Below are 24,235 nucleotides of genomic sequence, written 5' to 3'. Positions count from 1 at the left end.
ACACGAGCATTTCCGTAATTTATTTGATCAACCGGACTTGGGTGAGATACTCCGATCCGTACGGCTTGGTAACTCCGAGTTCTTTACAATCCAGATTCATATGAGAGATTCTTCTCGTTAATTACATAGAGGTACCTAAGTAGGTAGTACTTAGTAGGTAGTACTTAGTAGGTAGTACTTAGTAGGGACTTGGGTACCTGGTCAATTGTTCACTGTCTAACCGCATGCGGACCGTTGGCCAAACCAACCAATCAGCATGCAGCAAACCGGGATCGCGTTGGGAAGCCCAAAGGGGAAAGGATCGACCTCAGCAATTACTCGGGGTCGATTACATAATCATCTATCAATTAAATAATATATCTATATCTATATCTATATCTATATATCTATATATAGAAATATCTCTATGTAGAGAAATACATCACGGGGTATATCGATTCAATCCGCTAAAGATTTCTGTACACGATACGTGGAGAGCAAAAAGAAAGATTAAACACTTGCGTACCAGCCGTAAATATCATAAACCCTCAACCGGTCCGCGCAAGAATGAACAAAAAAGAAAGAAAAGAAGAGACAGATTACTAGAATACACTCAGAATGTCTCCCCCAAATCACCCCCAACCACGTTCGTCTTCACTTCGGGCGGCCCCATCTTCCCCTCTCCACGATCAATCCCCTGACTCGTTCGAAAGCTCCGCGGCCCCGGGATTCCTGTCATCCCGCTCGTGCTTCGTTTCTTCATCCCGCCCAGCGTCGAGAAGGACGGCAGTCGCGTCGCCCGGCCGTTCTTCACGGGGCCTCGCACCAGCGGCGGTGCCCCAACCCCTTCGTCCTCCTCAATGTGAGTCATGCCGTTCAACGGAGTACTCGGTCCCGCCGGGTTGCTCAGCGAGGAGCGCGGCCGTCGGCTTTCCGTCGTGGGGTTCGTCGAATAGTGTCCCAGCGGCGTTTTCGTGCGACTTTGGCGACTCTCCGGCCGCGTCGACGACGCCGCCGCCACGCTGGGGTGCGTGCTCTGGCTCAAGGAGCTGGAGAAACTGGTGCGGCTGCTGGGCCGACTGTCCTGCGTCCGCGTTCCATACGACGGACGGCTGGGGAGGTAGGAAGATGACGAGACACCCCCATCGCCCTCCCGGATCGAGGAACTGAAGCTGCTGCCACTCATTCGCTTGCGAGCCTCCCGCCGCATCGTCAGCGTAGACGCAACCGGGCTATCCCCCCCACCCAGAACAGACCCCGACCGGGAAGATGTCCGGGAAGCCGTGTCCGACGGCGGCGGGAGCTTTGACTTGGCCGATTGAACCCGCTCTTCGAGCTTCTGCATCTTTCCAATCAGACCGCGGATCTGGTATAAGGATCCGGATTTGGGGATCGCCGGCATACGAGACGCGGCGGAAGGCGCGGGATTGTTTGCCGGGGGGTTGTGGTGGTGGTGGTGGTGGTGGTTCTGCTTCGGCAGACTCGGGCGCGAGGCCACCGACGGCGTGGACCGGCCATTGCTTAACGCGAAAGATGTCGCGCGGGAGTGGGATGAGAAGCGTTGAGTCCTCGACCCGTACAGGGACCGGGATCCCAGCGCCTCGGACGCAGAAACCTTCTGGAGCGGGAACCCGGGGGTGGCATTGAGCGACTTGCGCATGCTGCTCGAGGTTTCCGACATGGGAGGTGAGGGTGGGGTGGCCGTGGCCGAGGCCAGCGTCAGTTTCATCGGAGGCGTGGCAAACAGCGGCGACGACACGGTCGACGTTCCCGGGGACCGGTCAAAGATCTCTGGGGTATGCGGTGTCGATGGAGTACGATGCAAGGGAGTGGGACGGTGACGGCGACCACCACCATGCCATTCGGCATTTCGCAACTTCTCCTGGACAATTTCGGTTTCGATCTTGAGGTCATTTAATTCATCACGAAGGCGTTGGTTTTCAATTCGGAGATGCTCCCGCTCCTGTTCACCACCCTTGATCTCTTCCTCCAATAGCACGCCCCGCTCGATGGCCATGTTGAATTTGGACTCCAAATCCTCCAGGGACGAAGTCGTGTGGCGGGCCTGGCGTTCGTAGTCATCATTGGCCACTTCAATGTCTCGTAGCTTCAGCTGTAGTGTCCGGTTGGCATCCCGCAGCGATGTGACCTCCTTCTGCAACGTATTCTGAGCGGAGCTGGCTTCGGATTTGGCTTGTTTGTATTTGGACTATAGAGAAGCCCACGAGGTGAGCGCCAACCAAAGATACTACTCGGAAGGAATTCTCACGTACCTTCCACTCATCCACCTCGTATCGCAAGTTGTCCACTTTCTCCTTCAGCTGCCGCTCCCGCTTCTCCGACGCCTCGATTTCCTTCTCGAGCTCCGCCTCCAATTCGCGGCTGGAAGCCTGGAAATCGGCCAACTCGGCCTCTAGCTGCTCATATTGGGATTTATAATGGGCAAGCTGGTCCGACCTCGCGCTAGAGCCGTTGGTTCGGGCTGGAGGAGAGTCGTCGGCAGAAGGCATTCTGATGCCCGCACCAGCAGAGGAACGCTGGTGTAGGGGGCGCACGTTCCAGGGGTCCACGTCAGAGGCTGTCCACGGGTTGCGGTCGAGATTAAAAACAACGGGGGGAGGGGGGGTTATGCAGCGGTCTCACCAGATATCGAGAGCATGCACCCGGTGGATTGGATCGAATAATAAATGTGTTGGACTGGAGGACAGCGGTGGTTGGAGGGGCCGAGGCGGTGTCGCGGATAGAGAGAGAGAGAGCGACGGCGAACTGTGGACGGTACCCCCCCCAAAAAAGGGGAAAGAGGGAGAAAAGGAAGAAGAAGAAGAAGAAAAAAGAAGAGAATAGAGGATTGGGAACAGCCCCAATAAGTTGACTTACCTTTGCAACATTCCCTCACAGAGGGTTGAGGGAGGGAAGGAGGGAGAGAGAGAGAGAGAGAGAGAGAGAGAGAGAGAGAGAAAGGGGATTGTTGATGGATTGTGATGATAGACAGCTGTGTCCACGGGAACAAACAACGGGGTGGTGGTATTTAGGAGAGGTGCGTGGTATTACACGATCCAGTAACTATGTACTGTATGATGATAAAGATAGAAATATTATTATATATAATATATGTATGTATTACCGTAGTTAAAGGATCTCCTCCGTACTGATGTTACTATACATACCAGAAATGCCACAAGATATATCCTACAGCACACATCCACAAACACACTCCTACTTCAGTTCCTACTCCGTAGTTGGGCAGCAATCCAACTCGAGTTTATACTCCGTAGATAGATAGTTATACTACTACTACTAGTCGTACGTACGCAGGATTATTGCCACGGGGAGGTTCCCGGCAGTCACGGGCAGTCATGTGACCCGTAGCGAACACACACCTGAAGGCGTCGGCGGCCTCACTCTCCCATCCAGCCTCGCGGAGTTATTCGCGCGGCGTTGCTTCGAAGCTGTCGGAATTATATCCTCCCAGGCTGGTCGACGGAATTCCTGGATCCCCTTGAGAATAAAATTGGAATTGCCGGAATTGGAAGGTCTGTGAGTGCTATATCCACGCACGACAACATCTCGGGTTCAACCTCAGTTCGCGGGAGGATTTGCTTCCACGCACTCATCGCGTCCCATTCTTAGATCGCTGGGATGGCCCCCCCGTTTCTCCTGATTATGTTGGAATCTCGACTGTTGGAACCATGATGCTGATGCCTGGTGCTAGATTCCCGTCCGGTCGCGCGTCGTCGCCATGGCTGACCCCACTGATTTGAATCTCGACGCGCCCAGCGATCTTCAGGATATCCCGGAGATGTCAATGCAGCTTCTTCCTCCACCGGAGGGAACGTATCCTGACAAGTGAGTGTTGTCTGTTCCATACTTCCTGACTACGGAACGCCCCGCAATGGCGTGAAAAAGTGGACCGCGCGCACCGGCTTACATTTGTGATCTATCAAAGAGCTTCACTTCTTGCCGCTGTGCAGGCACACGGGAAAGTCCACGGATACAACGTGGTGGTCAAGTCATCGAGCACGCCCACCGAAAAGAAACCAGGGCGAACAGCCAAGGTCTGGCTGCGATGTGACCGTGGTGGCCACTACCGCCCGCGGAACGGTCTGACCGAAGAGACCAGGAAGCGAAGGCGCACCTCCCGTCTGATGGATTGTCCGTTCATGCTGGTTGCAGCTGGAACTCCTGGCATCTGGACATTGACTGTCCTGAATCCCACCCACAACCATGGCCCGATTGTAGAGAAACCCCGGCAGGTTCCTCATCACAAAGTCCGGAAGGGTCAAATCGCGGCAGTTCCGTATGACTGGCCACATGACGCGACCCTCACGCCGTATACTACTGCCTTGGTTATCATCGACATGCAAAAAGATTGTGAGTATTTGTTTTGGAGTGTATTTTTTATTTTTTTTTTTTCTTTGGCCGCTGGGATGCTAACTTTAATGCGGTCTGTGCTCCGGGTGGATATATGGAATTCCAGGGCTACGACATATCTGCCGCGCAGGCACTGATTCCGAAGCTTCAGCATCTGCTGAACACTTTCCGCTCTGCTGGATTTCCGGTTTATCATACTCGCGAAGGTAAGTTGGGTTCGACTTGATTCCGGTCCCAATGAGATTAACCTCTCCCTCCAGGACATCGCCCGGATCTATCGACTCTCTCCAGTAGAGAGGCCTATCGGTCAAGGAACAATGGATCTGGACTCGGGATTGGATCGCCGGGTCCTCTCGGTCGTCTTCTGATCCGGGGCGAGGTTGGGCACGATACCGTTGACGAACTGTATCCCATCCCCGGCGAACCGGTGATCGATAAACCCGGCCGGGGGGCCTTTGCCCATACTGATTTCGAACTCCTGCTCCGGAACAAAGGCATCAAGAATCTTGTGCTTGCAGGGGTCACCACCGATGTGTGTGTTAGCACGACGATGCGCGAAGCCAACGACCGGGGGTTCGACTGTGTTGTCCTGGACGACGGCACTACGGCCAGTGAGCCGCATCTGCATGTGAACACGATAGAATCGGTCAAAATGGAGGGAGGGATCTTTGGTGCAGTGGCTAAACTGGAGGATGTAGTGCAAGCGGTGGAAAATTTCAAAGCCGTCACCGTGAAGAAGCTGGCTCCTCAGATGTCAGTTTGATTTTCTTTTTTTTTTCTCTCTCTCTCTCTTGCTCTTGCTCTACTTGGTTCCCTGAAAATTGCGTGAAAGCATGATTTAGCGGGTTTTTCATGTTCCAATCATTTTGTTTTGTTTTTTTTTTTTGGGAAGGGATTTAAGACGATGTACTGGACGTTTATATGAATGATCAACATCTTATTCTTAAAGTGCGAACCAATCTCAACGCCTCCTCAGGAAACAAAAACACTAAATGAAAGAAAAGACAAGAAAAGAAAAGAAAGACATTATTACAACCACCTCCTCCCCGCAGCAGTCACCTTCCCCCTAAAAACAGGACTCTTAATCTCCATCCCCTGCCGATAAAACGGACTCATCACAGTCTTGACATAATTCTCATACACCTCATTCATAAACTGCCGCACGGCCTCCTCTGTCTGCGGCGCCGTCGGATTCGCCGCAATCGAGCTACTCGACGCCCGCGACGACACCCCGGAGGACCCAAATAACAACGACCCCCCGCCGCCGCCGCCGCCGCCACCACCACCAAGCGAGGAGCCACTGATGCTCGCGCCCCCGCCCGTGAGGGAACTCGAGCCCGCGACGCCACTAGACGGGATCTGCGGCTGAGGCGGCTGATGTAGGAGGAGGAACCGGGCGCCGGAGGGGGTGAGGAAGGCGGAGATGTATGCGGCGGCGGGGGGGTAAGTGTCGATATGTTTCAAGTACCTGGAAGAAATAATAATAAATATGTAAATAAAAGAATGCAAGAAAGAGAAAGAACAAGAACATACATTGCTCCGTTCATCCATTGTGCTTCCTCCACCATGTCTAAACTCGAATGGATGATGAATTGGTTCATGTATTGGGCTGTATCAGCGAAGCGGAACCGCGCGATGCCATCCCCGCCGCTTTTCGAGGTCCCGAAGGCGATGTGGAATAGGGGGACATCTGTGGGGGAGAGGATGGTGAAGTAGTATGACATTCTTCTTCTTCTTCTTCTTCTTCTTCTTCTTCTTTGTCAATGGATGTTGTTGGTGTTGTGTTGGTGTAGATGATGGATGGCGGATGGCGGATCAAGTTGACATATCATGAATTCTTGGCCGTTTAGTACTGTATACACTCAACGTCAGATGAAATGGAATAACCTCATCCTCCGAATCATATATATATATATATATATAAATACCCCTAAACAAGTATGTATATAAAACAGCAGGATTGACAATTATCCTGTCTTGACCTGCGGATGTGACGCACTCACGTGGTGATAACAGTCCCAGTCACATGACCACGCACCCCCGATAACATTCCCTCCAGTACTCCAGGCTTCACCATCAACCGATCAATCGGACACAACTACCTAGGGACCTACCTAAGTATGGCGAAGTGCATGATCATTTAATTCCCAGGTTCCGACGAATAGAAATGCCACCACCACCACCACCACCACCACGACTCTCCTACGGGCTAAACCTCGCGAGCCAAAAAAGCGCCCCAGCCCCAAAACGAAAGAAAGCAATCTTCGATTCCGATTCCGATGAGGAGGGGAACGGCAACGATCCCGCAGAGGGCGTTGAGATCTCGACACTCGGAGGGATTGAGGATTCCACGGCGAAACCCGGCTCGGACAGGGACAGCGGCCGCGGTCGGCCAGCAGCAAAGCGCAAGGGCGTTTCCCTCAAGCCGTTAAGCAAGACGTCGATATTTGCGGATGCTGACGACGACGACGACGGGAATGGCAATGGCAATGGCAATGACAACGGGCGGAAACAGATGCTGCCGGAGCAGTTGAACAAGGGCGCAGGGAAACAGGAGTATACGAATCTCTCTGCGCTGCACAGTAGTAGGAAACACGCGGCGGATGCACAGGACATGGATCCCTCGATTTACTCCTACGACGCGGTCTACGAGAGCTTGCACGCCAAGCCGGAGAAAAAGCCGGGCGGGGCTAGTGCTAGTGCTAGTGCTAGTGCTAGTAGCAGAGAAGGAGGAAGCGCAGACGGACCGCGATACATGGGATCTTTGCTCCGGAGCGCGGAGATACGGAAACGAGACCAGCTGCGCGCGCGGGACCGCCTGCTCGCCAAGGAGCGGGAAGCCGAGGGCGACGAATTCGCGGAGAAGGAGAAGTTCGTGACGGCCGCGTATAAAGCGCAGCAGGCGGAGCTGCGGAAGGTGGAAGAGGAAGAAGCACAGCGGGAGCGGGAGGAGGAGGAACGGCGGCGGAAGCACGGGGGGTCCGGGATGGTGGGGTTCTACCGGGACTTGCTGTCGCGTGGCGAGGAGCAGCATGAGGCTGTGATGCGGGCGGCGGACAAGGCGGCGCGAAAGATCCAGGAGACGGGCGGCGACGCGGCCGCCCCCGAAGCAGAGGAGTCCGCGGAGAAGACCGCCGCCCAGGTAGCGGCCGAGCTGAATGCACGCGGGGCCAAGATTGCCATCAACGAGGAAGGCCAAGTGGTGGATAAGCGGCAGTTACTGTCGGCGGGATTGAACGTCGCGCCGAAACCCAAGCAAGCTGCGATGACTCCCGCTGATTCGGCGAGGAATGTACCGGCCGGCAGCGGTGCTGGGGTCCGCATGGATTCTCGCGCGATGGGCGCACGCGCGGCGGGCCAACGTGCGCGTCAAACCGAAATGATCGCTGCCCAGCTGGAGGAGCAAGCGCGGCAGCAAGCGGAGACGGCAGCAGCACAGCAAAGGGAGATTACAGAGCGCAGTCGCAGTCAGAAATCCGCCGGGGACGTGTTGAGCGCGCGGGAACGATATCTGGCACGTAAGAGGGAGCGAGAGGCAGCGGCTGCAAAGGGATCCTAAACCCTACCTACCTCCTCCATTCTTACGAACAATCACCCTCACGCTTTGTTCCTGATACCTCTTTTAATATTCTGGATTCGAACTGCATACAGGGCGTTTTTTTTTTTTTTTTTTTTTTTTTTTTTTTTTTTTTTTTGCAGATTTAACTATGAGCTATGAATTTTATACAAACCATCCCGGATTGCTCAAGGTGCCCTGAACGCTTTGCTTGTAAATATATGTATAGATTAATGTCATCACTCGTAGCGATTCTAGAACCTGTCTAGTCTGGGGGGGGGAAAAAAAACAAAAAAGAGGCTCACTCGCAATCAAAGTCCACACAGATGCATAAACAGTGCAGGAAGGAGGAGGCTTTATTCCCTGAGGAGGAACGCAAGAGGGGAACAGAAAAATAGAGAAGAAAATAACGCCATCCATTGTATGCGGAAATTCATGATGCCGTCAAGGCAAAACTTAGGCCCATCAACCCCATTCCTCCGACGGCAAACCCGATCGCCATACCCCGCTGATGTGTCAAGACCAACCCTTCCGTGAACAACTGCAACCCGACGGAAGTCATGACGCCGGCAGTCACCGCAAACATACACCCATAGACGGCCCATGACACCTCCGATGGGTTGTGACCTCCGGCTCGCTGCGCGCCCCAGATCCAGATGGCCGCCAGGGCCGCCCCAAGCGGTTGACTGATGCCGCCCAAGAGACTAGACCAGAACATGGCCCAACCGCGCGAGTGGAGGGCCAGATACAGGGGGAGAGCCATCGCGAATCCTTCACTAATATTGTGGATGAATAGGGCTAAAAAGACCGTGGTGCCAAGGGTGGGGCTCGCGTGGTTGGTAGCATAGGTGATGAAACCCTCCGGAAGCTTGTGTAGGGCAATGGCTACGGAGGTCTGAAGTCCAATCGATAGAAACGCATTCTGGGGGACGTGATGATGGTGTTGCGGGCTGCTTGTGAGCGGTAGCTGCTTGGTAGGCCCGTCCGGCTCCGCCAGGGACGACCCGGGTTCTTCGTCCAGCCCCGTATGAGAGGAAGAACTGGACCCATCGGGAGTGGTGTGAAGAGGCGGAGGCAGATCCGGAACTGGACCCGACGCATGGTCTGCCGTGAGGACGGGGGTGGTGGGAACAAGGGTCTTGGAGCATTCATTGCCACAAGCCTGAGAAACCCCATAGCATGGACCATTTTCATCACACTGGGGCTTGACACCTCCCATAACTGTCTTCCAGCGCCGGGTGAAACGGACCGGCCATGGGTCGGGATTGGAGGAGCGGGGAGCCTGAACGGTCGAGTGGCCCCCCCGGGCTGGGCGGGCAACAACAACGGCGGACGTGGAATTGGATGAGTGCTTTTTTAATAGAGGGGTTCGCTCCGTGGACTCGTGGTGTTTGTGGGGGACCTGGCCGCGTTCTGGATCGGGGTGGTCGTGAAGTGAGCGCTCGTGGGTGTGGGCGCAATCCACCACGTGCGATGGAAGATAACGGTGGATCAAGGCGGAGAGAAGGCGAATCCCGATAACACCAGCGAGAAACAAGCCAATAAGTGTGTAGGCAGAACGAGCGTGGGACCAGCCAGCTTTCATCAGGTATTCGCGAGCAGTCGGGAGCATACTATACAACGAGGTGAACAGCTGGGGATTGTTTCCACATCAGACTAACATTCCCAACAGAAAGCTCCGGGACCTGGATTGTCCTTACAATTACTCCGGCACTGAGACTGAGAGAGGCAGAGAGAAAACCATTGTGGTAGACAATCTGAAAGCTGCTCCCGTGAGTGAAGCGTTGTAGCAGCACATCAACACAGATGACGGCCGATCCAAGGACACAAGCTAGTTGACATGAGCGTGAAGAAACACAGATGGAAGAAGAGGAAGAAACCCATTGAGAGAACTCACCGATGCCAGAGACCGCACTCATAACCCAACCCCGGAGGTCGTTAGAGGCAGCCATGGGGGGGGGGGGATTGATGAAGATGGGATAGAGAGGAGAAGAAGAAGAAGAAGAAGAAGAGAGAGAGAGAGAGAGGAAGAGGAGAGAGAGAGAACCTTGGAAGCCGAAGAAGAGAACCTTGGGAGCAAATCAAATTTCTGATGACGGAAAGATTATATAAGCCAGAGTGGCAGCTGGATTTTGACATTGAGAGATGATGAGGATGGGATTATTTGGATTGGAATTGGGATTGGAATTGGGATTGGAATTGGGATGGCATTTATGTTCAGTTCAGATCAGAGGAATCTCTGGACACGAAAAATGATGCTGCTGGCGATCTTGGAGATTTCCGCTTTGGGTAATCTGTCTAGCTTCAGGATTGCTGTTTTGGGACTATATATGTATTTATATATATTCCGCAGTCAATCTCTCATAGTTGCATGTCAATTCATTAGTTGATTCCTATCACTTGTACATACATGAAAGCCAATGTCTCGCCACTTGGTCAGACTCAAAAAAAGGCTCATTATTAGCTAGTTATCTGGGTCATTCACCATTCACCAATGTATCACTCCTGATCCACATCCCCAACTCAAGCATCTTGCTGCTCAGCCTGTTCGTTACGGCCGGGAAAGCCTGGAGCCTCCACTAACACAACCTGCTTCTCGGCTCCCACATCCTGGATGACAGGCTCAGCCGTGGCATCGTTTCTGCATCCATTCTTCTTTCTTCCCTTGCGCTTCTTCTTCTGTTTCTGAGGCCCCTCAGCTCCCTCGGCTGGCTCAGCTGGCTCTTCAGGTTGCTGGGGGGCACTGTTCTTCTCTTCACCCTTCTTGGGGTTTCTCTCAGCTCCTTCTTTGACTGCTTTCTCCTTGACCTTTTGCATCTCATTCTTTGCGTTCTGTCCAGGCACAGCCGCACCAGGTTTACCCTCCGCATGAGCATCCGCACCAGCACAAGCTCCAGCACAAGCTCCAGCTCCAGCTCCAGCTCCAGCTCCACAATCAGCATTGGATGCCTCCTTCGCGCACTCCGGACACTCGAAATTATCCACCACCTCCAAGAACAGATCCAGGAAATCCTTTTCGGGATCCACGCAGCCCTTCCCAGCTCCACCCTTTGCCTTCTTCTTCGTCTTCTTCTTCTTCTTTTTCTTCTTCTCCTGGTTCTGGTTCTGGTCCTGGTTCTGCGTCGTCTTCTCACCGCGCTGGTCCTGACGATCCCGAGCCTTGCTCTTACCCTCGTCTTCATTCGGATCGATGATAAGCGGTGGAGGGGCATGGTCCACGTCCGGAAGAATTTCATAGCGGAGCTCCCCGGCCTGGAAATTCGCGTCCCCGGGCCGGAGAAACCGGTAGCGACGGATCCGGATGTACTCGTTCGGGTCACAGCCCAGCATGAAGAGGACATTGCGGGACTGGCGTTTGTGATGGAAGATCGTGAGGGCGTCCAGCGGGGTCGACAGGCCGCGCCGCGTGCCGCCGTACCCGGGCATCAGAGTGGGAGCCAGATACCAGTGCGAGACCTGGCGGTAGAGCGCGCCGTGCGGACCCTCGAGGATGAGAGCCATCTGGCGCGCGCGGACGAGGAAGCACTGCGCACGGCCCAGGTCCGAGTGGTGCGCGGCGATGAGGGCGCATTTCACCCAGAGCATGGCCACGCGGAGATCGTACATCCGGCTGCGGACCGACTGCCAGATGAGATTGTAGGCGAACTGGATCGCGAGCGACGGGTGGTTGGCGATGATGTCCTTGCGGTCGATCGTGTACTGGACCCCGCTGTGTTGGTCAAGGGTTTCTTCAATGGCGACTTGCGGTTCGTGGCATGCGCGACAGGCACATCGGAAATTGAACCGGCCAAAGGTCTCGTTTTGTCTGGCGGCGCGCACTCCGCTGATATACGCGTAGGGGATGGTGAGCTCCTGGCCGGCAGCAATTTCCGCGCAGGTGCGCACCACGGCGCGTCCCACGCGGCGCGGGGGACGGCCATGGCTTCGATGCACGGGATGCTTGTCGACGATGGAGAGGGTGCAATTCGGAATGCAAGAGTGATTCATCCACGCCAGGTTGAGGCCCACGGCGCCGCCGACCTGGTCGCCCCACGCCACCACAACGTGATGGGCATTGTAGATCGCTGCCATCGTGCCGAGCTTTTGCTCAGAGGGACGAGACAGCATCAGGAACTGGTTGAACCACTTGGGACCCAAAGCACGCGCCTTCTTCTGGATCAGGTCATTGGCCTGGTGCAGGCTTTTGCAGTCCTTTTGCTCGCTTCTCCACACGGCGAAAAGCCGATCGACAAACAAGATTGTGCCCGCCGGGATAGTCTGGTTTGAAATGAGACCAAACCCGACATAACTGTTGACATATTGTCTTTTAAACGCATCCTTGTAGATACGCTCTCGAATCTCAACCACAGGCCTTCCACCACTGCGGTGGTGACCAGGAAGTGCCAGCAACTGGGTATTGGTTGGCTGGCTCTCAGACTCTGTGTGAATAAAGATCAGTTACTATGTGAATTCTTTCATTCATTCATTCATTCATTCTTTCATTCTTTCTTTCTTTCTTTTGTAAAACAGCTGCTGTATTCACATCTGGGTGCTAGGATGACTCACGTGACGATCCAAAACCTAACAACTTCTGCGCCATCATCATGACAAACACAGTCAGTAAATCCTGAAAGGAATATCTCCAACTCGGGGAAAATGCTGAATCCAATAGAAGCAGCCAGTCTGTAACACGGCCAAGTCCTCTAGCGATCTGGATTGCCAGGGCAAAAAGATGAGTAGACAGGGGAAATAAGGCAGGTGAAGGAGCGCTGTCAAGCGCCATAGAAGGGGGGGGATGTGCTTTGATCCTATCTCCTTTTCTCCAAAGACAGGAGAAGGACCATGAGAAGGTGGAAGATTGATAGAGCTCAATACTAGAAATGGAGATTTGAAGGGGGGGGAAAGAGTTGAGGAGTTAAGGGAAGGAAGGGGATGATGAGTGGGGAGAAAGAGAAAGAGAAAGAGGAAGAGGAAGAGGGTCATGAAGGAATAAACTGCTCTGTGCAGTCGTGTTCTCGGCGCCCAAAACAAGACTCAGGGTGAAGTGACTGAGGTGAACGGCCTAGGTGAGGGTTTTGTTATGAACGAGGCACTTACAAAGGACCAGAGAAAGAGAGCCTCCTCATGAAAAGGCCTTAGTGAAGAACAGGAATATATGTTATCAAGTCCTGACTTTTGTAATTCATTCCACAGTATATGCTGCATACCTATATCGCCTTTCCTGTAATAATCCAGCCTCCAGACAAGTTCCACCCACCCATGTCCCGAAGCCCAAAAGAATGACAATAATCCCACCCCACTCAAAACGTGTGTAATCATCGAGCCTGTACAGGGCTCTAAGAGAAAAAGGAAAGGGGGAAAAAAAGAGGCGCTATACCTAGAAGGCGCCGACTCTATCGCTTTGGCTCCAAGTGTCAAAGTGAGCTGCAAAGAAAACCATACACGCTCGGAAGAAGTAAACCACAAGAAAGAAAGAAGGAAAGAAAGCAGAAAGAAAGAAAGGGTATAAATTCATAACAAGAACAACAGATCATGCTTGATAACTATAATCCAAATCAAATGATTTTTTTTTTATGCATTCACTGCCTGTTCAGGTGGACTAGGTGGTAGGGCCGATGTCCGGGCCTCGTCGAGGGTGGTGTCATTGACTGGCACTGAGGAGGTTTGATCCTCGTGAGACATCGGGGGCTTTGGAGTAGACACAACTTGGGAGATTGCGGAGACTGCACTCTCAGAGCGGATCGAGCGACGCTCTAGATCATTGTCTGGCTTTTCTTCGCTGGGGGCTCTTTCAGGGATCTCCATTGACGTACATGGGTCAGAGAGGATCGAGTCTTCCGTGCTGACAATTCCCGGGTCTGCTGCGCGAGATTCTTCCAAGGGGGTCGGTTTTCGGAGTTTTAAACGCTCCTCGGGCGGCATGTTCTGCCATTCAGACCCAAAGGTCACAATAGATGCCTTTTTACCATGCACAGTGAAGCTACCTCCCTTTCTTGATAAACCGGCTGCTTCGCCGTTGCTTTGGTTATCCTCAGCGGTTGGGATGGTGGCGGCTGCGTCTCGTGACTTTTTGCTTCGAAGGTAGTTGCCGTAGTGACCACTTGATGAATCCCGTAATGTGCGGTGGAAGCTGCGACGTACACGGCGCATCTGTTCGCTTTGAGATCCATCGGCGGCTTCATCCAGTTTCTGGTCGGGCTCAGCTCCCTCCACTGCGAGGGATCCTTTCCGCGTAGAGGGTGGTGAACTGGTCACCTCTAGCAGCCCGGCTTCACGAAGAAGGCGTTCTTCTCCATCATCAAAGCTCCCAGGAAGCGTGCGCTTAGAAGTGCGAGAGGCGAGGCTCGACACGTCCATCTTGCTACTCGCGCTAAGAACTGAGGCTTCGCGTTCAAGACGATGGGCTGGGTGAGGCGACGCGGACTGTGCGCGCTCCTGGGTAGTCTCTACGGAAAACAGCCGACCAGCGCGAGTGGCGAGATCCGGGGAGGTCAACGAAGCTGCGAGGCTAGATCGTCGTACCTCCGTCAAGGCAGAAGATGGGGAACATAGGTGAGTACTGAGCGATGGTGGCTTCTCAGGGCCAGTACATGGAGATGCTTCCGTCATCGGAGACACCAGCTGCTCACCAGGGCTCTCCACAACGGCCTCCGACTCAGCCAAAGGAGCATTCATGGTAGGTATTTGCAAACGAAGCTGTCGTGGCACGCCGGCGGGCGGCGCTTGATGGTCATCCTCTTCGCCTAAGTCTCGAACTAGGACCTCGCGGTGGCTCTTAGTGCGCCAGATTTCTTGCCTCACCCACTTGAGTTTCGCCGCCATGCGCCCAGCAGCCATGATCAGCTGTTCTCGTGCACGGGGGTGCACCGGCGTCAAGACCTGCAGGTGTCGAGCGTTTCTCAGGAGATCATCGAGCTGCTTCTGGGATACGAATAGCGCTTCATTCGCTTCTTTGATTTTTTGTTTGATGAGGCTTTTTCGGGCTTGAACCAGCTCTTCTGTCGCGCCAGCATCTGGGCTCATTGACATGTCTTTTTCTGTAGAAACTTGGGAACTAAGAGAATCCAGAGAGGGTCGACGACTCATTCGATTCCGTTGGGAATCGTAATTGGTAACAATCATCCCTTTGGTTCCGACTCCTGTGGTTCGAAAAGCAGCGGCGTAGTTGAGTTTCGATATCCAGTCGTTCATGTCAGCTTCTGTATTGGCCAGAAAAACCTCCTCTAAGGAGTTCGAGCGAACAAAAACAAAAGCATGCCGATGTTTCTTGTAGGCCGTATCGAGGAGAGCCACAGCGTGATCTGTAGACATCATGGCATCGGGGTTGAAGTCGGCCAAGGGAGGTTTGAAAACCACGGGTCGCCGCCGGCCGTCTTTGAGATGAGAGTCGCGCTGAGCCATAAGGGATTTGACCCAATTGACATCCTTGAAGAAATATAGTTGTGACAAGGTTAAGAGGGCACCCCACTCTTGCCATGGCGATCGGGCTCGTTTCTTCTTCGGGTCCTTGCGCCAGAGCAATCCAACTTTGGCCACTTTAATATCGACCAACCCCGGGTTTGAGTCAGCCGGATTATCCAGGCTTGCGGGCATGAACGCATCCGGGCGCGACCGTGCCGAGACTATCTGCAAGATCCCCGACTGCGCAAACGCATGATGCAAGGAGTCCATGTCTGGGGGGCCGGTTGTTGGATCACAGCTGTAGGTGTCTTCTAAGTTCATGACATCCTTGAGACTTGGACGCAGAGTGTCAAGTTTCCCATCCATAATCAAGGTGTAGGGGTCTACCGGCTCCCTAGCGACGCGGGATAAATGTTCGGAACTGGGGACACGAAACAAAGCTTTGCGGGGTTTGGGCAAGTGACGCGCACCAAGATTCGAATCCTCGATGCGGATGAATGGGGTGTAGGATATGTTCTCATAGAAACATTCCAGGACATCTTCCGATACGCCTTCCCCCCGGGTATTCTTCACATAGTCAGGTTTCTGCATTTTTCGTTTGTTGTTCTTGTTGAAGACATCGGTGTGCAAGATCAAAATCGAAAAAGCAATGAAATATGTTTGGTCTAAAGACATAAATATAACATCAAAAGTTAACGACGAAAAAAATAAAGGGATCGGGGAACAGAAGAGATCAACATACCTGTAGATGCAAAGATCCCCGGGTTGCACTCATGATATCGGTCGGCAAAGCTCTGCAGAAACCGATCAATTTGCTGGGTCTCCTTGGGCAATTCAACCTCCATCAAAAGCTTCCGGATAGACATATCAATGGGGTCACCGAAAAAGGAAAATCCTCGCATAAATTTTCGCAGCACTGTCTTGAAAAAGTCGTCCCCTGACTGGGATAGGACGCCAGCGATTGTACTTTTAGGCATAGTCTCTTCGAGTCGCGTTAGATAGGTTGCAGGAGTGTCCCCTTCCTCTCGCTCGGGGCACGGCTGGAGTTTGGTGAGCGGAGTGGATGCGCCTTTGGTACCATTTGGCGACCCATTTCGGAGGTAGGCTGGCTCCGAGTTCTGCCTGAGCCGTTGGGAGATGCCAAAAATATCACCAAAGCTCTTGCGTCCGGTGGTGGATACCGACGTTCGACTCGACGAAGGAAAATGGGGGGACGACTGGTGGTCGCCGTCTCGAATATTGACCACCGAGTCCAGAGTTGAAGATCGCGCTCTAGTTTGCAGCAGATTTCGATTCCGAACATTTCGTGTTGAAGGGGTAGAATGCGCCGAATGCGTGGAATTTGATGAATCTTTTCGGAGAAGCGGAGGGCGCGCGGATGCCAATCCCACCGAGGACCGTGAAGGAGACGGCAGAGGGGAGACATGATCTTGACCATCCGGAGGGTCAAACTTTGGGTCGGAGTCATCTGGGGCCGACATCGACCGGGTGAAATCTGGGGTTGATCCATCCCTAGACGGATTCTCCGAGGGTTTGGGAGGCAAGGGGAATAAAGGACCGCGATTGCGTTTTAGACGTGGCATGCGAAATCGCTTCCCGCTAGAAACTGGAGCTTTATTAGGGGAATGGGATGGTAGGAGTTTGTTATCTCCAAGGCTTTGATCGGAGCGAGAAGACTCGGAAAACCGAACGTCCACCACGGAAGAGCGATGAGAGCCATTGGGACGGTCGCGGCCAGCGCTTCGAATCGACGTCGTGGACAAGCGCCCCGCTTCTTCCGTACTGATTCGCGACATTGACAAGGATGGATCGGTGGTCTGAGGACCTGTTGAACCCTGAGGATCATGGTGAGGCTTGTGATCAGAGACAGGTCGCTGGGTCGAAAGTTCCTCCGTTGACGGCCTTCTCGACTCTGGGAGGATGCGGAGTTTGCTTTTTTTCTTTAGGGGCTGGTCCAATTCGTGACTTGTGGGGGCAGTTGTGATTATGGTGGGAGCTGGAGAGGCATAGATAGCATCTATCAGCGTTCTGAGGAGAGCGAAGCATGGGGAGGAGGGTGGTGGTGGTGGTGGTGGACAGGAGTGGTGGAACTTACGTGGGGGCATTTGGGGGAGCGGAGGAGCAGTGTCCCCTTCCGCTTTAGCATAGGACTTCGATAACTGCGGATCAGAAGCATGGCGAAGCCTCATGATACTAAAGCGATTCCTGCGCGAATTCGAGACATCGCCGTTCGGGTGTAATAATCCCGAACTTTTTGACCTGACTGTCGTGTTTGATGCGGGTGCCATGTCATTCCTGCCCACGTCTGGATCATCTTGATCGTCATCGCCAGGTCCCGAAAGTGTCGGAGAGCGCGGGGAGGATTCAGAGTTCCTTGGGACCAAGTTGGTAGCTGAGAGGGTGCTACGAGACAGCTGTTCGCTATGGCGGGATCGTAGGGGTGGTTCGGCGAGATTCCGCTTCGATTCGCTGTCATATAAGGTGCCGATTCGTAAGCCCTTCCAATGCATGGCGACGGAAGGGTCTACGGCCCCGATTCTAGATGATGCTGCAGCGGGGACTGTCTGAAAGACCCATAAGCAGCAGCAGGCCTTCAATCACGCCCGTCTTATCCAGGGCTTGTAGTGTTGCGATTCGAGGGGTGGGGGGGGGGGAGGATAGGGATAGGGTGCGCGTCGGAGAGAGAGAGAGTTCTTGTTGGCGAATTATATCAAGGGGGGCCACCATTACTCGAAATCAGAGGTCATCGCGAAAGAGTCGAGAAGGAAATTGTATCCAGTCGAAGCAGCGTAGACAAGCGCAGCAAAGTTGGTCGTAGATGAAGCAAGAGTGAAACCCGCAAATAGGGGGGGGGGGGGGGGGGGGGAAGGGAGGAGGGGGAGGCAGGGGTACGTAAACGGTCGATCACGCAAATATAAGGGACAAGGGGAAAAAGAAAGCCCAAACAAATTCAGAGCGACAATAGTAAGGTCGAGCCTTTTTCTTTTTCACATTTCCAGGTTGTCGTGAGGTCGATCGAGAGGAAAGTGGTCGTGGGTGGAAATAGGGAGATTAGATAAATAGCCCTGTAGGCAGTCGTCCGTAGCGCGTACGAGGGGAGATTTTGGAGACAGAGGGAGGGAAAGGGATGTTAGCAGCACGGAAAGGAGGTGAGAAGCAGAATAATAAGCAAATATGAGAAGAAGAAGAAGCAGTAGAAGAAGAAGGAGATGAAGAAGAAGAAGGAGATGAAGAATAAGAGGATGAGGATGAGGATGACGGAGCTGAAGGTGACAAGACAAGAAAAAATGATGGCGGCCGGATTGGGGCACGTGTGGCTTCTCGGCGGTTTACACGATGTTGTTGAATATTTTAGAATATGAATTATATTTTTGAAGTATTATATTCTTTGAAAGCTTTATATTCACAGTCATGGTGGAGGACGAGTAACTATACATAATGTAGTATGTAGAGTGTATGTAGGATGTATGTACAGTACAACTATGGTGTTTCTATCTTTATCCAGACCGTTGTTGTCTCAACTTTGGCACTATTGGAATATTCTGGATCAAATTTTCTCGATTGTCTCTGAGGAAGTTATATTTGGGAGAATAAAGACAGAGGAACCATTTGAGGACGAATTCTATAACTAGTGGTTGCTATTCATGATCGAAACCTGTAGAGTAACCACGAGAAGAGAGACCAGACTGTACCCAGGCAAGGAAATTTCTATCTGATTCCGAATACCAACTGTTCGATTCTAGAAATCATACCAGAGGACATGAGCCGCTGGAAAAAAAGAACTAAAATTCCTGAGAGATTTTGTGGAGAGTCTAGACCTCTTAGCTGGACCTTTATATAGGAACTGGAGCAATTGGAAAAGCCATACAAAAATAGGAGTGGGACAACCGCTTTTTCTTCTACCTAATAATGAATCATCCCTGTAGAATAATACAAATACACGTGTATATATGTATATAACTAACTATCTATAATTATATATATAAGCATAGGTACGGAGTAGAGATATCTTGATGCCTAGCGAGGAGGAAATGCTACGATTCCGAGCCCGGCTTTGGACGGCATGACCCTGATCTGGTGGAAAAAGAATATATCCCTGAAACTGTAAGTAAATTGGTATCCCCTGCTCCGTAGAATCCTTCCTTTTAGTGAGATCTTTTCCAATTCCACCGGTGAAGCACAAGAGAACCAGTATAAAACATCGTGGCTGCCTCAGGCCACCAGCACCGCCAGCCCAACTTCGGCTTCGGCGAAAAAAGAGATTCTGAATACCTTCACTTCACCCGTTTCTCTTCCTCTCTACCATCATCAAAACCATCATCTCTATCATCGGATTCACGATCCCATCATCTCTTCTCCCCCAAGAGAGGATGATCCTGTGAGATCTTCTATTTTTTTTTCTCTCTTTTTCTTTTTTTGTTTTTTACCCCTCCCCCAAAATGCGTTCGCTTTTGTCACTCTTTCATCTCCTCCTCCTGGTCGCTTCGGTTACTAGAATCGCCGCTGTCCCCGCTGGCTCGAGCATTACTCCACCTCCACCTCCTCTTGAACCTCTCTCTCTCTTATCGTCGCATTCGAACCCTCGAAGACCATGGGTCCGTGTTCGGGACTGGATCATTGAGTCGATCTGGGGAATCCCCAAACCCTCTTCCACCCGGTTCCCTATCCACGATCATACTCCCCCTTCCCCAGGGGTCTCTCGCTATGGTAGTGACGTTGTACTTCGCTTCCAGGTGGGCAATTTGCAGGAGGCGGAGGCCTTGGTGGAGGCGACGGAAATTCTTTTCTTGGATGTCTGGGCTTCTACTCCCGAGTTTGTCGATATCCGCCTGGCGCAAGAAGTCGTAAGTGACTCCCTCAATTCTACCTGACATCATGATGATGATGATGATGATGATGATGATGATGATGATGATGATGATGCTAATCCTTCAGATTCCCTCCCTGTTGGGCCTGTTACCAGACTCCCTTCAAACCGCTTACACTCCCTTGATTGATAACCTAGCGGAGATGATATATGCTACATATCCCAGCCGTCGACCCATTGGGCTGGAGGGCCATCCCGCCTTCAGTCCGCCCACCCGCCCGTCCTCCCAGCTCTTCTTCCGTGACTACCAACCATTGTCGGTTATTGTTCCTTGGATGCAGCTGATGGCTTCGATGTTCCCTGGCCATGTGCAATTGATCAATATCGGAGTGTCCTTTGAGGGCCGCGAGATTCCCGCATTCCGACTCTCAGCAAATCCAGACCCCGACGCATCTGGACCCCGCCCCATGATTCTGATAGTTGGAGGCAGCCATGCGCGGGAATGGATCAGTACCTCGACGGTCACGTATGTTGCGTATGGCTTGATTACTAAGTATGGGAAATCCAGGGCCGTGACGCGCTTGTTACAGGACTACGACTGGGTCCTAATTCCGACTCTCAACCCGGACGGTTATGTCTATTCCTGGGATACTGACCGCCTGTGGCGTAAGAACCGACAGCCGACCAGTTTCCGATTCTGCCCTGGAATTGATCTGGATCGATCCTGGGGCTTTGAATGGGATGGTGAAAAGACACACTCGAACCCTTGCTCCGAGAATTACGCCGGAGAGGAGGCGTTTGAGGGTTTCGAGGCTCGACAATTGGCGCAGTGGGCTCTGAACGAGACTCACAACAACAACGCGCAGATCATGGGGTTTGTCGACCTCCATTCCTACTCCCAGCAAATTCTTTATCCTTTTGCCTTCTCCTGCTCCTCCATCCCACCGACACTAGAGAGCCTGGAAGAGCTCGGCCTCGGCCTTGCCAAGGTCATCCGATTGACGACGCACGAGATCTACGATGTCACCTCGGCGTGCGAGGGCATTGTGACCGCCGCGGATAAATCCTCCGCCAAGAGCTTCTCCCCTGTTGGCGGTAGCTCGGGCGGTAGCGCGCTCGACTGGTTCTATCACCAGATGCACACTCGCTACGCATACCAAATCAAACTGCGCGATCGAGGAAGCTATGGGTTTCTCCTCCCGTCCGAGTATATTATCCCAACCGGAAAGGAGACCTTCAATGCGGTGCTGAAACTGGGTGAATTCCTGATTGCCCAGGAGAGCGTCGAGGAGATTGACTGGGACGCAGATCTGCAGTTTATCGAACCGGAAGACGTCCCATTCCACGCTGCTCCTCACTCCGCGACCACTCTCCCCGACCAAGATTTGGATGATTCAAACTCCAACCACACCCCGACTGAGGACTTGGATGAGACCGTCGTAGCAGCAGCAGCAGCAGCAGCAGCAGCAGCAGCAGCAGCAGCAGCAGCAGAAGAAGATGCCGAATGGGAGCCCCTAAGTTGGGAGAACCAGCACACGCTGGAATTCCGACGACGCCGATAAACCACCTATCCCCCCTCCAGGCTAGGTATTCGGGTACCTTCCTTTTTCCCTAACTAGGTGACTGGGTAGCACTTACCGTGTAGTCTTTGTGTTTCCGTGGATGACTGTAATGACTAATGAGCATAACATTTAGGCGATTGGCTCGGTCTGGGGCTTGGTTGGGAGTTGGTAAATACAAACAAAACCAAAAAAAAAAAAAAAAAAAAAATCCGATTTTGTGTGGAAAATTGACAACGTTATTTAATTTTTTTTTTTTTTGTATATTTATATTTAGGTTCGCATTGATATTACAACTACTGCTTGATTTTGACCTTATATATTACTAGTAAAAGACACTATGTTTTATTATAGCAGTCGTAGTAATCAGCAGAATAATGAGAACTTTCCATCATTTCATTGTAACTCAACTAGGATATATACATACGCGACTGGAAGCATAAAAGGAGCAACCTACATATATATCCGTGCAAGACAAGAGAGACCGAAAGAGCCCCCCCCCCAAAAATAAATAACCAGAGAGGCTAAAACAACCACGCGAGAAAAGTATTATAGAACCAGTTAGCCTTGCCGGCTTTTTCCCCTTGGGCTGCCCTCCGCTCCTCCTCCTGAGCCAAATAAGCAGCCTCTTCACGGTCAATAATGTCCTTGTCGGTCCAGAGATCCGCTTCTTCGGGCTTGACGCGCTTGCACCGGGTCACGACCTTGTATCCAACGATGAGAATTATGTAGAGGGGGATCCCCAGGTAAGAGGTGATAAAGGTCTTGTAGTTGAAGTTGCCGTATTTGCCATGCACAAAGACATCAAAGGACTTGGTGAAGGCGACGATGGTACACCAGAAGAGAGCAAAGTATGAGCCGTAGATGCCGAAGGGCGCGGTGTAGGCGAGTTCGCTCGGGGGGACCTGCTGCGCGGTGCGGGCGCGCACGAAGCAGATGTGGGTGACCAGGAGGGAGATCCAGGTGAGAAGACCAAAGATGGTGACGAGGTCGACGAAGTAGCCGAAGACGGTCTTGGAATCGCTGGACACATTCATGTAGGCGATGCAGGCGATCGAGGCGCACACTATGAGGGCAACCCAAGGGACACCGCGGCGGTCAGTCTTGGCCAAGAATTTGGGGGCCTTGCCTTCCTTGGCGAGGCCGTAGATGGTTCTGGTGGCGATGTAGAGGTCGGAGTTGGCCGCGGAGAAGACGAAGAGCAGGATGCAGGCGTTGAGAATGTCCGGGAGCGCGGGGATGCCGGCCAGTTCGATGGCGACGACGAAGGGCGAGGCGGCGGCGGAGGAAGACTTGGTGGTGGCCGCGTTCAGTTCGGGAGAGTTGTAGGGGACGAGGGTGCCGACGAGGAGCACGCTCAGGATGTAGAAGAAGAGGATTCGGAAGAAGGTGAGTTTGATGGCGCGCGGGATGGTCTTGCGAGGGTTTTGGGCTTCTCCGACGGTCACTCCGACCAGTTCGGTCCCGAGATAGGCGAAGGTCGCGGAGACCATGGTGGACCAGAAGGCGTAGAAGCGACCGGCCGCACCGTCGTCGATATAGGTGTTGAAGGCCCCGGGGTCCCTCCAATAACGGAAGCCTTTGCGGTCGTGGTCGGGGCCACCTCCCAGCATGAGGATGAACGACAGCAGGATGAGACCGATAATGACCACCACCTTAAAGGAGGAGAGCCAGAATTCGAATTCCCCAAAAAAGCCTACGCCAAAGTAGTTGATGGAGACGATCAACACGAGGAAGACGGTGATCCATACTCCCGGATTGACTTTGTCGGCGGGTAACCAGAATTGGATGACCAGGGCGCCTGCCGTTAATTGATTGGGTGTGACGATGATATATTTGAACCAGTATCTGTTGGTGGTTTAGTCGCTGCTAGCAGACAGGAGAGTGAGGGACATACGTATATCCCAGGGCAAACCCCAGGGCAGGATCACAGAACCGAACGGCATAACCAGTAAAGCCCGATGAACGAGGTAGCCAAGTCGCCATTTCTCCCAGAGCGCACATGACGAGATAGACGATGAAGCCCATGAAGGAGTATGAGATCAGGATAGAACCTGGCTGTGCTTCAGTTAAAAAATGTGTAACAATGATAATGGGAGGATACTTACACCAGCCCTAGATATGGGTTAGTACGGGTTCGTCCAAGGAATTGAATATCTTGCTTACTTTTTCAGAGCTGAACCGGTTCCAATAATGAGACCGGTACCAATCGCACCACCGATGGCTAGATGACAAGTTAATACTTGGGGATCTTCTTGGAGGGACATTCTGTGATAGTTAGGGTGATTAGCACCACCACCACTTACCAATCATCGTAATATGACGAGCCTTGAGGGCACGATGAAGCTCATTCTGTTGGGGCTCTTCAATGACGCCCTTTTCCGTTGTGGACGCATCGTAAGGGAGCGGATTGTTGAATGAGACCTGTGTGATCCCGTCATCTTTCTCGACGATACCCATTGTTGTTATGTATGAGGGAAGAGAAGAGAGGAGAAGTAACAGCCCTCAAGGGAGGATGATAGATGAAGAAGGCGGAGGAAGGTAGAGAATGCCAAGGACAAGGCGGATATTCTTGGCAAGTGG

At 52.6% G+C, this 24,235-nt stretch overlaps 9 protein-coding genes across 9 annotated transcripts; 3 read left to right on the top strand and 6 right to left on the bottom strand.

Moving 5' to 3' along the window:
- Nucleotides 1-382: 382 nt before the first annotated feature.
- On the bottom strand, nt 383-2,891 carry nde1 (nuclear distribution protein NudE). The gene is made up of 2 exons (XM_040897618.1): nt 2,253-2,891; nt 383-2,188 (listed from the first exon to the last, which is right to left on the bottom strand). Exons 1-2 carry the CDS (start codon nt 2,487-2,489, stop codon nt 593-595), a joined length of 1,833 nt encoding a protein of 610 aa, XP_040749954.1. The 5' UTR covers nt 2,490-2,891; the 3' UTR covers nt 383-592.
- A 509-nt stretch (nt 2,892-3,400) lies between these two features.
- Nucleotides 3,401-5,371, top strand: P175DRAFT_0503359 (cysteine hydrolase family protein). The gene is made up of 4 exons (XM_040897617.1): nt 3,401-3,825; nt 3,926-4,350; nt 4,425-4,556; nt 4,611-5,371. Exons 1-4 carry the CDS (start codon nt 3,719-3,721, stop codon nt 5,111-5,113), a joined length of 1,167 nt encoding a protein of 388 aa, XP_040749953.1. The 5' UTR covers nt 3,401-3,718; the 3' UTR covers nt 5,114-5,371.
- P175DRAFT_0317317 (TRAPP subunit TRS20) lies at nt 5,247-6,371 on the bottom strand. Its single transcript, XM_040892837.1, has 3 exons — nt 6,354-6,371; nt 5,884-6,202; nt 5,247-5,818 (listed from the first exon to the last, which is right to left on the bottom strand). Exons 2-3 carry the CDS (start codon nt 6,072-6,074, stop codon nt 5,380-5,382), a joined length of 630 nt encoding a protein of 209 aa, XP_040749952.1. The 5' UTR covers nt 6,075-6,202; nt 6,354-6,371; the 3' UTR covers nt 5,247-5,379.
- A 65-nt stretch (nt 6,372-6,436) lies between these two features.
- On the top strand, nt 6,437-8,005 carry P175DRAFT_0503358 (splicing regulator NSRP1-like domain-containing protein). Its single transcript, XM_040897616.1, has one exon. It carries the CDS (start codon nt 6,518-6,520, stop codon nt 7,907-7,909), a length of 1,392 nt encoding a protein of 463 aa, XP_040749951.1. The 5' UTR covers nt 6,437-6,517; the 3' UTR covers nt 7,910-8,005.
- A 79-nt stretch (nt 8,006-8,084) lies between these two features.
- P175DRAFT_0503357 (Zn(2+) transporter ZRT3) lies at nt 8,085-9,858 on the bottom strand (the record flags this gene model as incomplete). Its single annotated transcript, XM_040897615.1, has 2 exons — nt 8,085-9,539; nt 9,607-9,858. The coding sequence occupies 2 exons, from the start codon at nt 9,856-9,858 to the stop codon at nt 8,340-8,342; spliced, it is 1,452 nt and encodes a 483-aa protein (XP_040749950.1). The 3' UTR covers nt 8,085-8,339.
- Nucleotides 9,859-10,279: 421 nt separating this feature from the next.
- Nucleotides 10,280-12,668, bottom strand: P175DRAFT_0559377 (SET domain-containing protein; the record flags this gene model as incomplete). Its single annotated transcript, XM_040900915.1, has 2 exons — nt 10,280-12,324; nt 12,452-12,668. 2 exons carry the CDS (start codon nt 12,666-12,668, stop codon nt 10,430-10,432), a joined length of 2,112 nt encoding a protein of 703 aa, XP_040749949.1. The 3' UTR covers nt 10,280-10,429.
- Nucleotides 12,669-13,042: 374 nt separating this feature from the next.
- Nucleotides 13,043-17,948, bottom strand: P175DRAFT_0559376 (Arf family guanine nucleotide exchange factor SYT1). The gene is made up of 3 exons (XM_040900914.1): nt 17,382-17,948; nt 16,029-17,282; nt 13,043-15,951 (listed from the first exon to the last, which is right to left on the bottom strand). Exons 1-3 carry the CDS (start codon nt 17,794-17,796, stop codon nt 13,457-13,459), a joined length of 4,164 nt encoding a protein of 1,387 aa, XP_040749948.1. The 5' UTR covers nt 17,797-17,948; the 3' UTR covers nt 13,043-13,456.
- Nucleotides 17,949-19,235: 1,287 nt separating this feature from the next.
- Nucleotides 19,236-21,655, top strand: P175DRAFT_0518015 (M14 family metallopeptidase; the record flags this gene model as incomplete). Its single annotated transcript, XM_040899024.1, has 2 exons — nt 19,236-20,130; nt 20,222-21,655. Exons 1-2 carry the CDS (start codon nt 19,726-19,728, stop codon nt 21,653-21,655), a joined length of 1,839 nt encoding a protein of 612 aa, XP_040749947.1. The 5' UTR covers nt 19,236-19,725.
- A 521-nt stretch (nt 21,656-22,176) lies between these two features.
- Nucleotides 22,177-24,112, bottom strand: P175DRAFT_0442225 (dicarboxylic amino acid permease agtA; the record flags this gene model as incomplete). The annotated part of the gene is made up of 5 exons (XM_040894113.1): nt 22,177-23,500; nt 23,550-23,710; nt 23,761-23,767; nt 23,819-23,876; nt 23,959-24,112. The coding sequence occupies 5 exons, from the start codon at nt 24,110-24,112 to the stop codon at nt 22,177-22,179; spliced, it is 1,704 nt and encodes a 567-aa protein (XP_040749946.1).
- Between the last annotated feature and the right edge of the window lie 123 nt (nt 24,113-24,235).

Source organism: Aspergillus ochraceoroseus (assembly GCF_002846915.1).
Source record: "Aspergillus ochraceoroseus IBT 24754 chromosome Unknown P175scaffold_7, whole genome shotgun sequence".
Taxonomy (NCBI): Eukaryota; Fungi; Ascomycota; class Eurotiomycetes; order Eurotiales; family Aspergillaceae; genus Aspergillus; species Aspergillus ochraceoroseus.
This window is presented reverse-complemented; position numbering and strand designations above follow the sequence as displayed.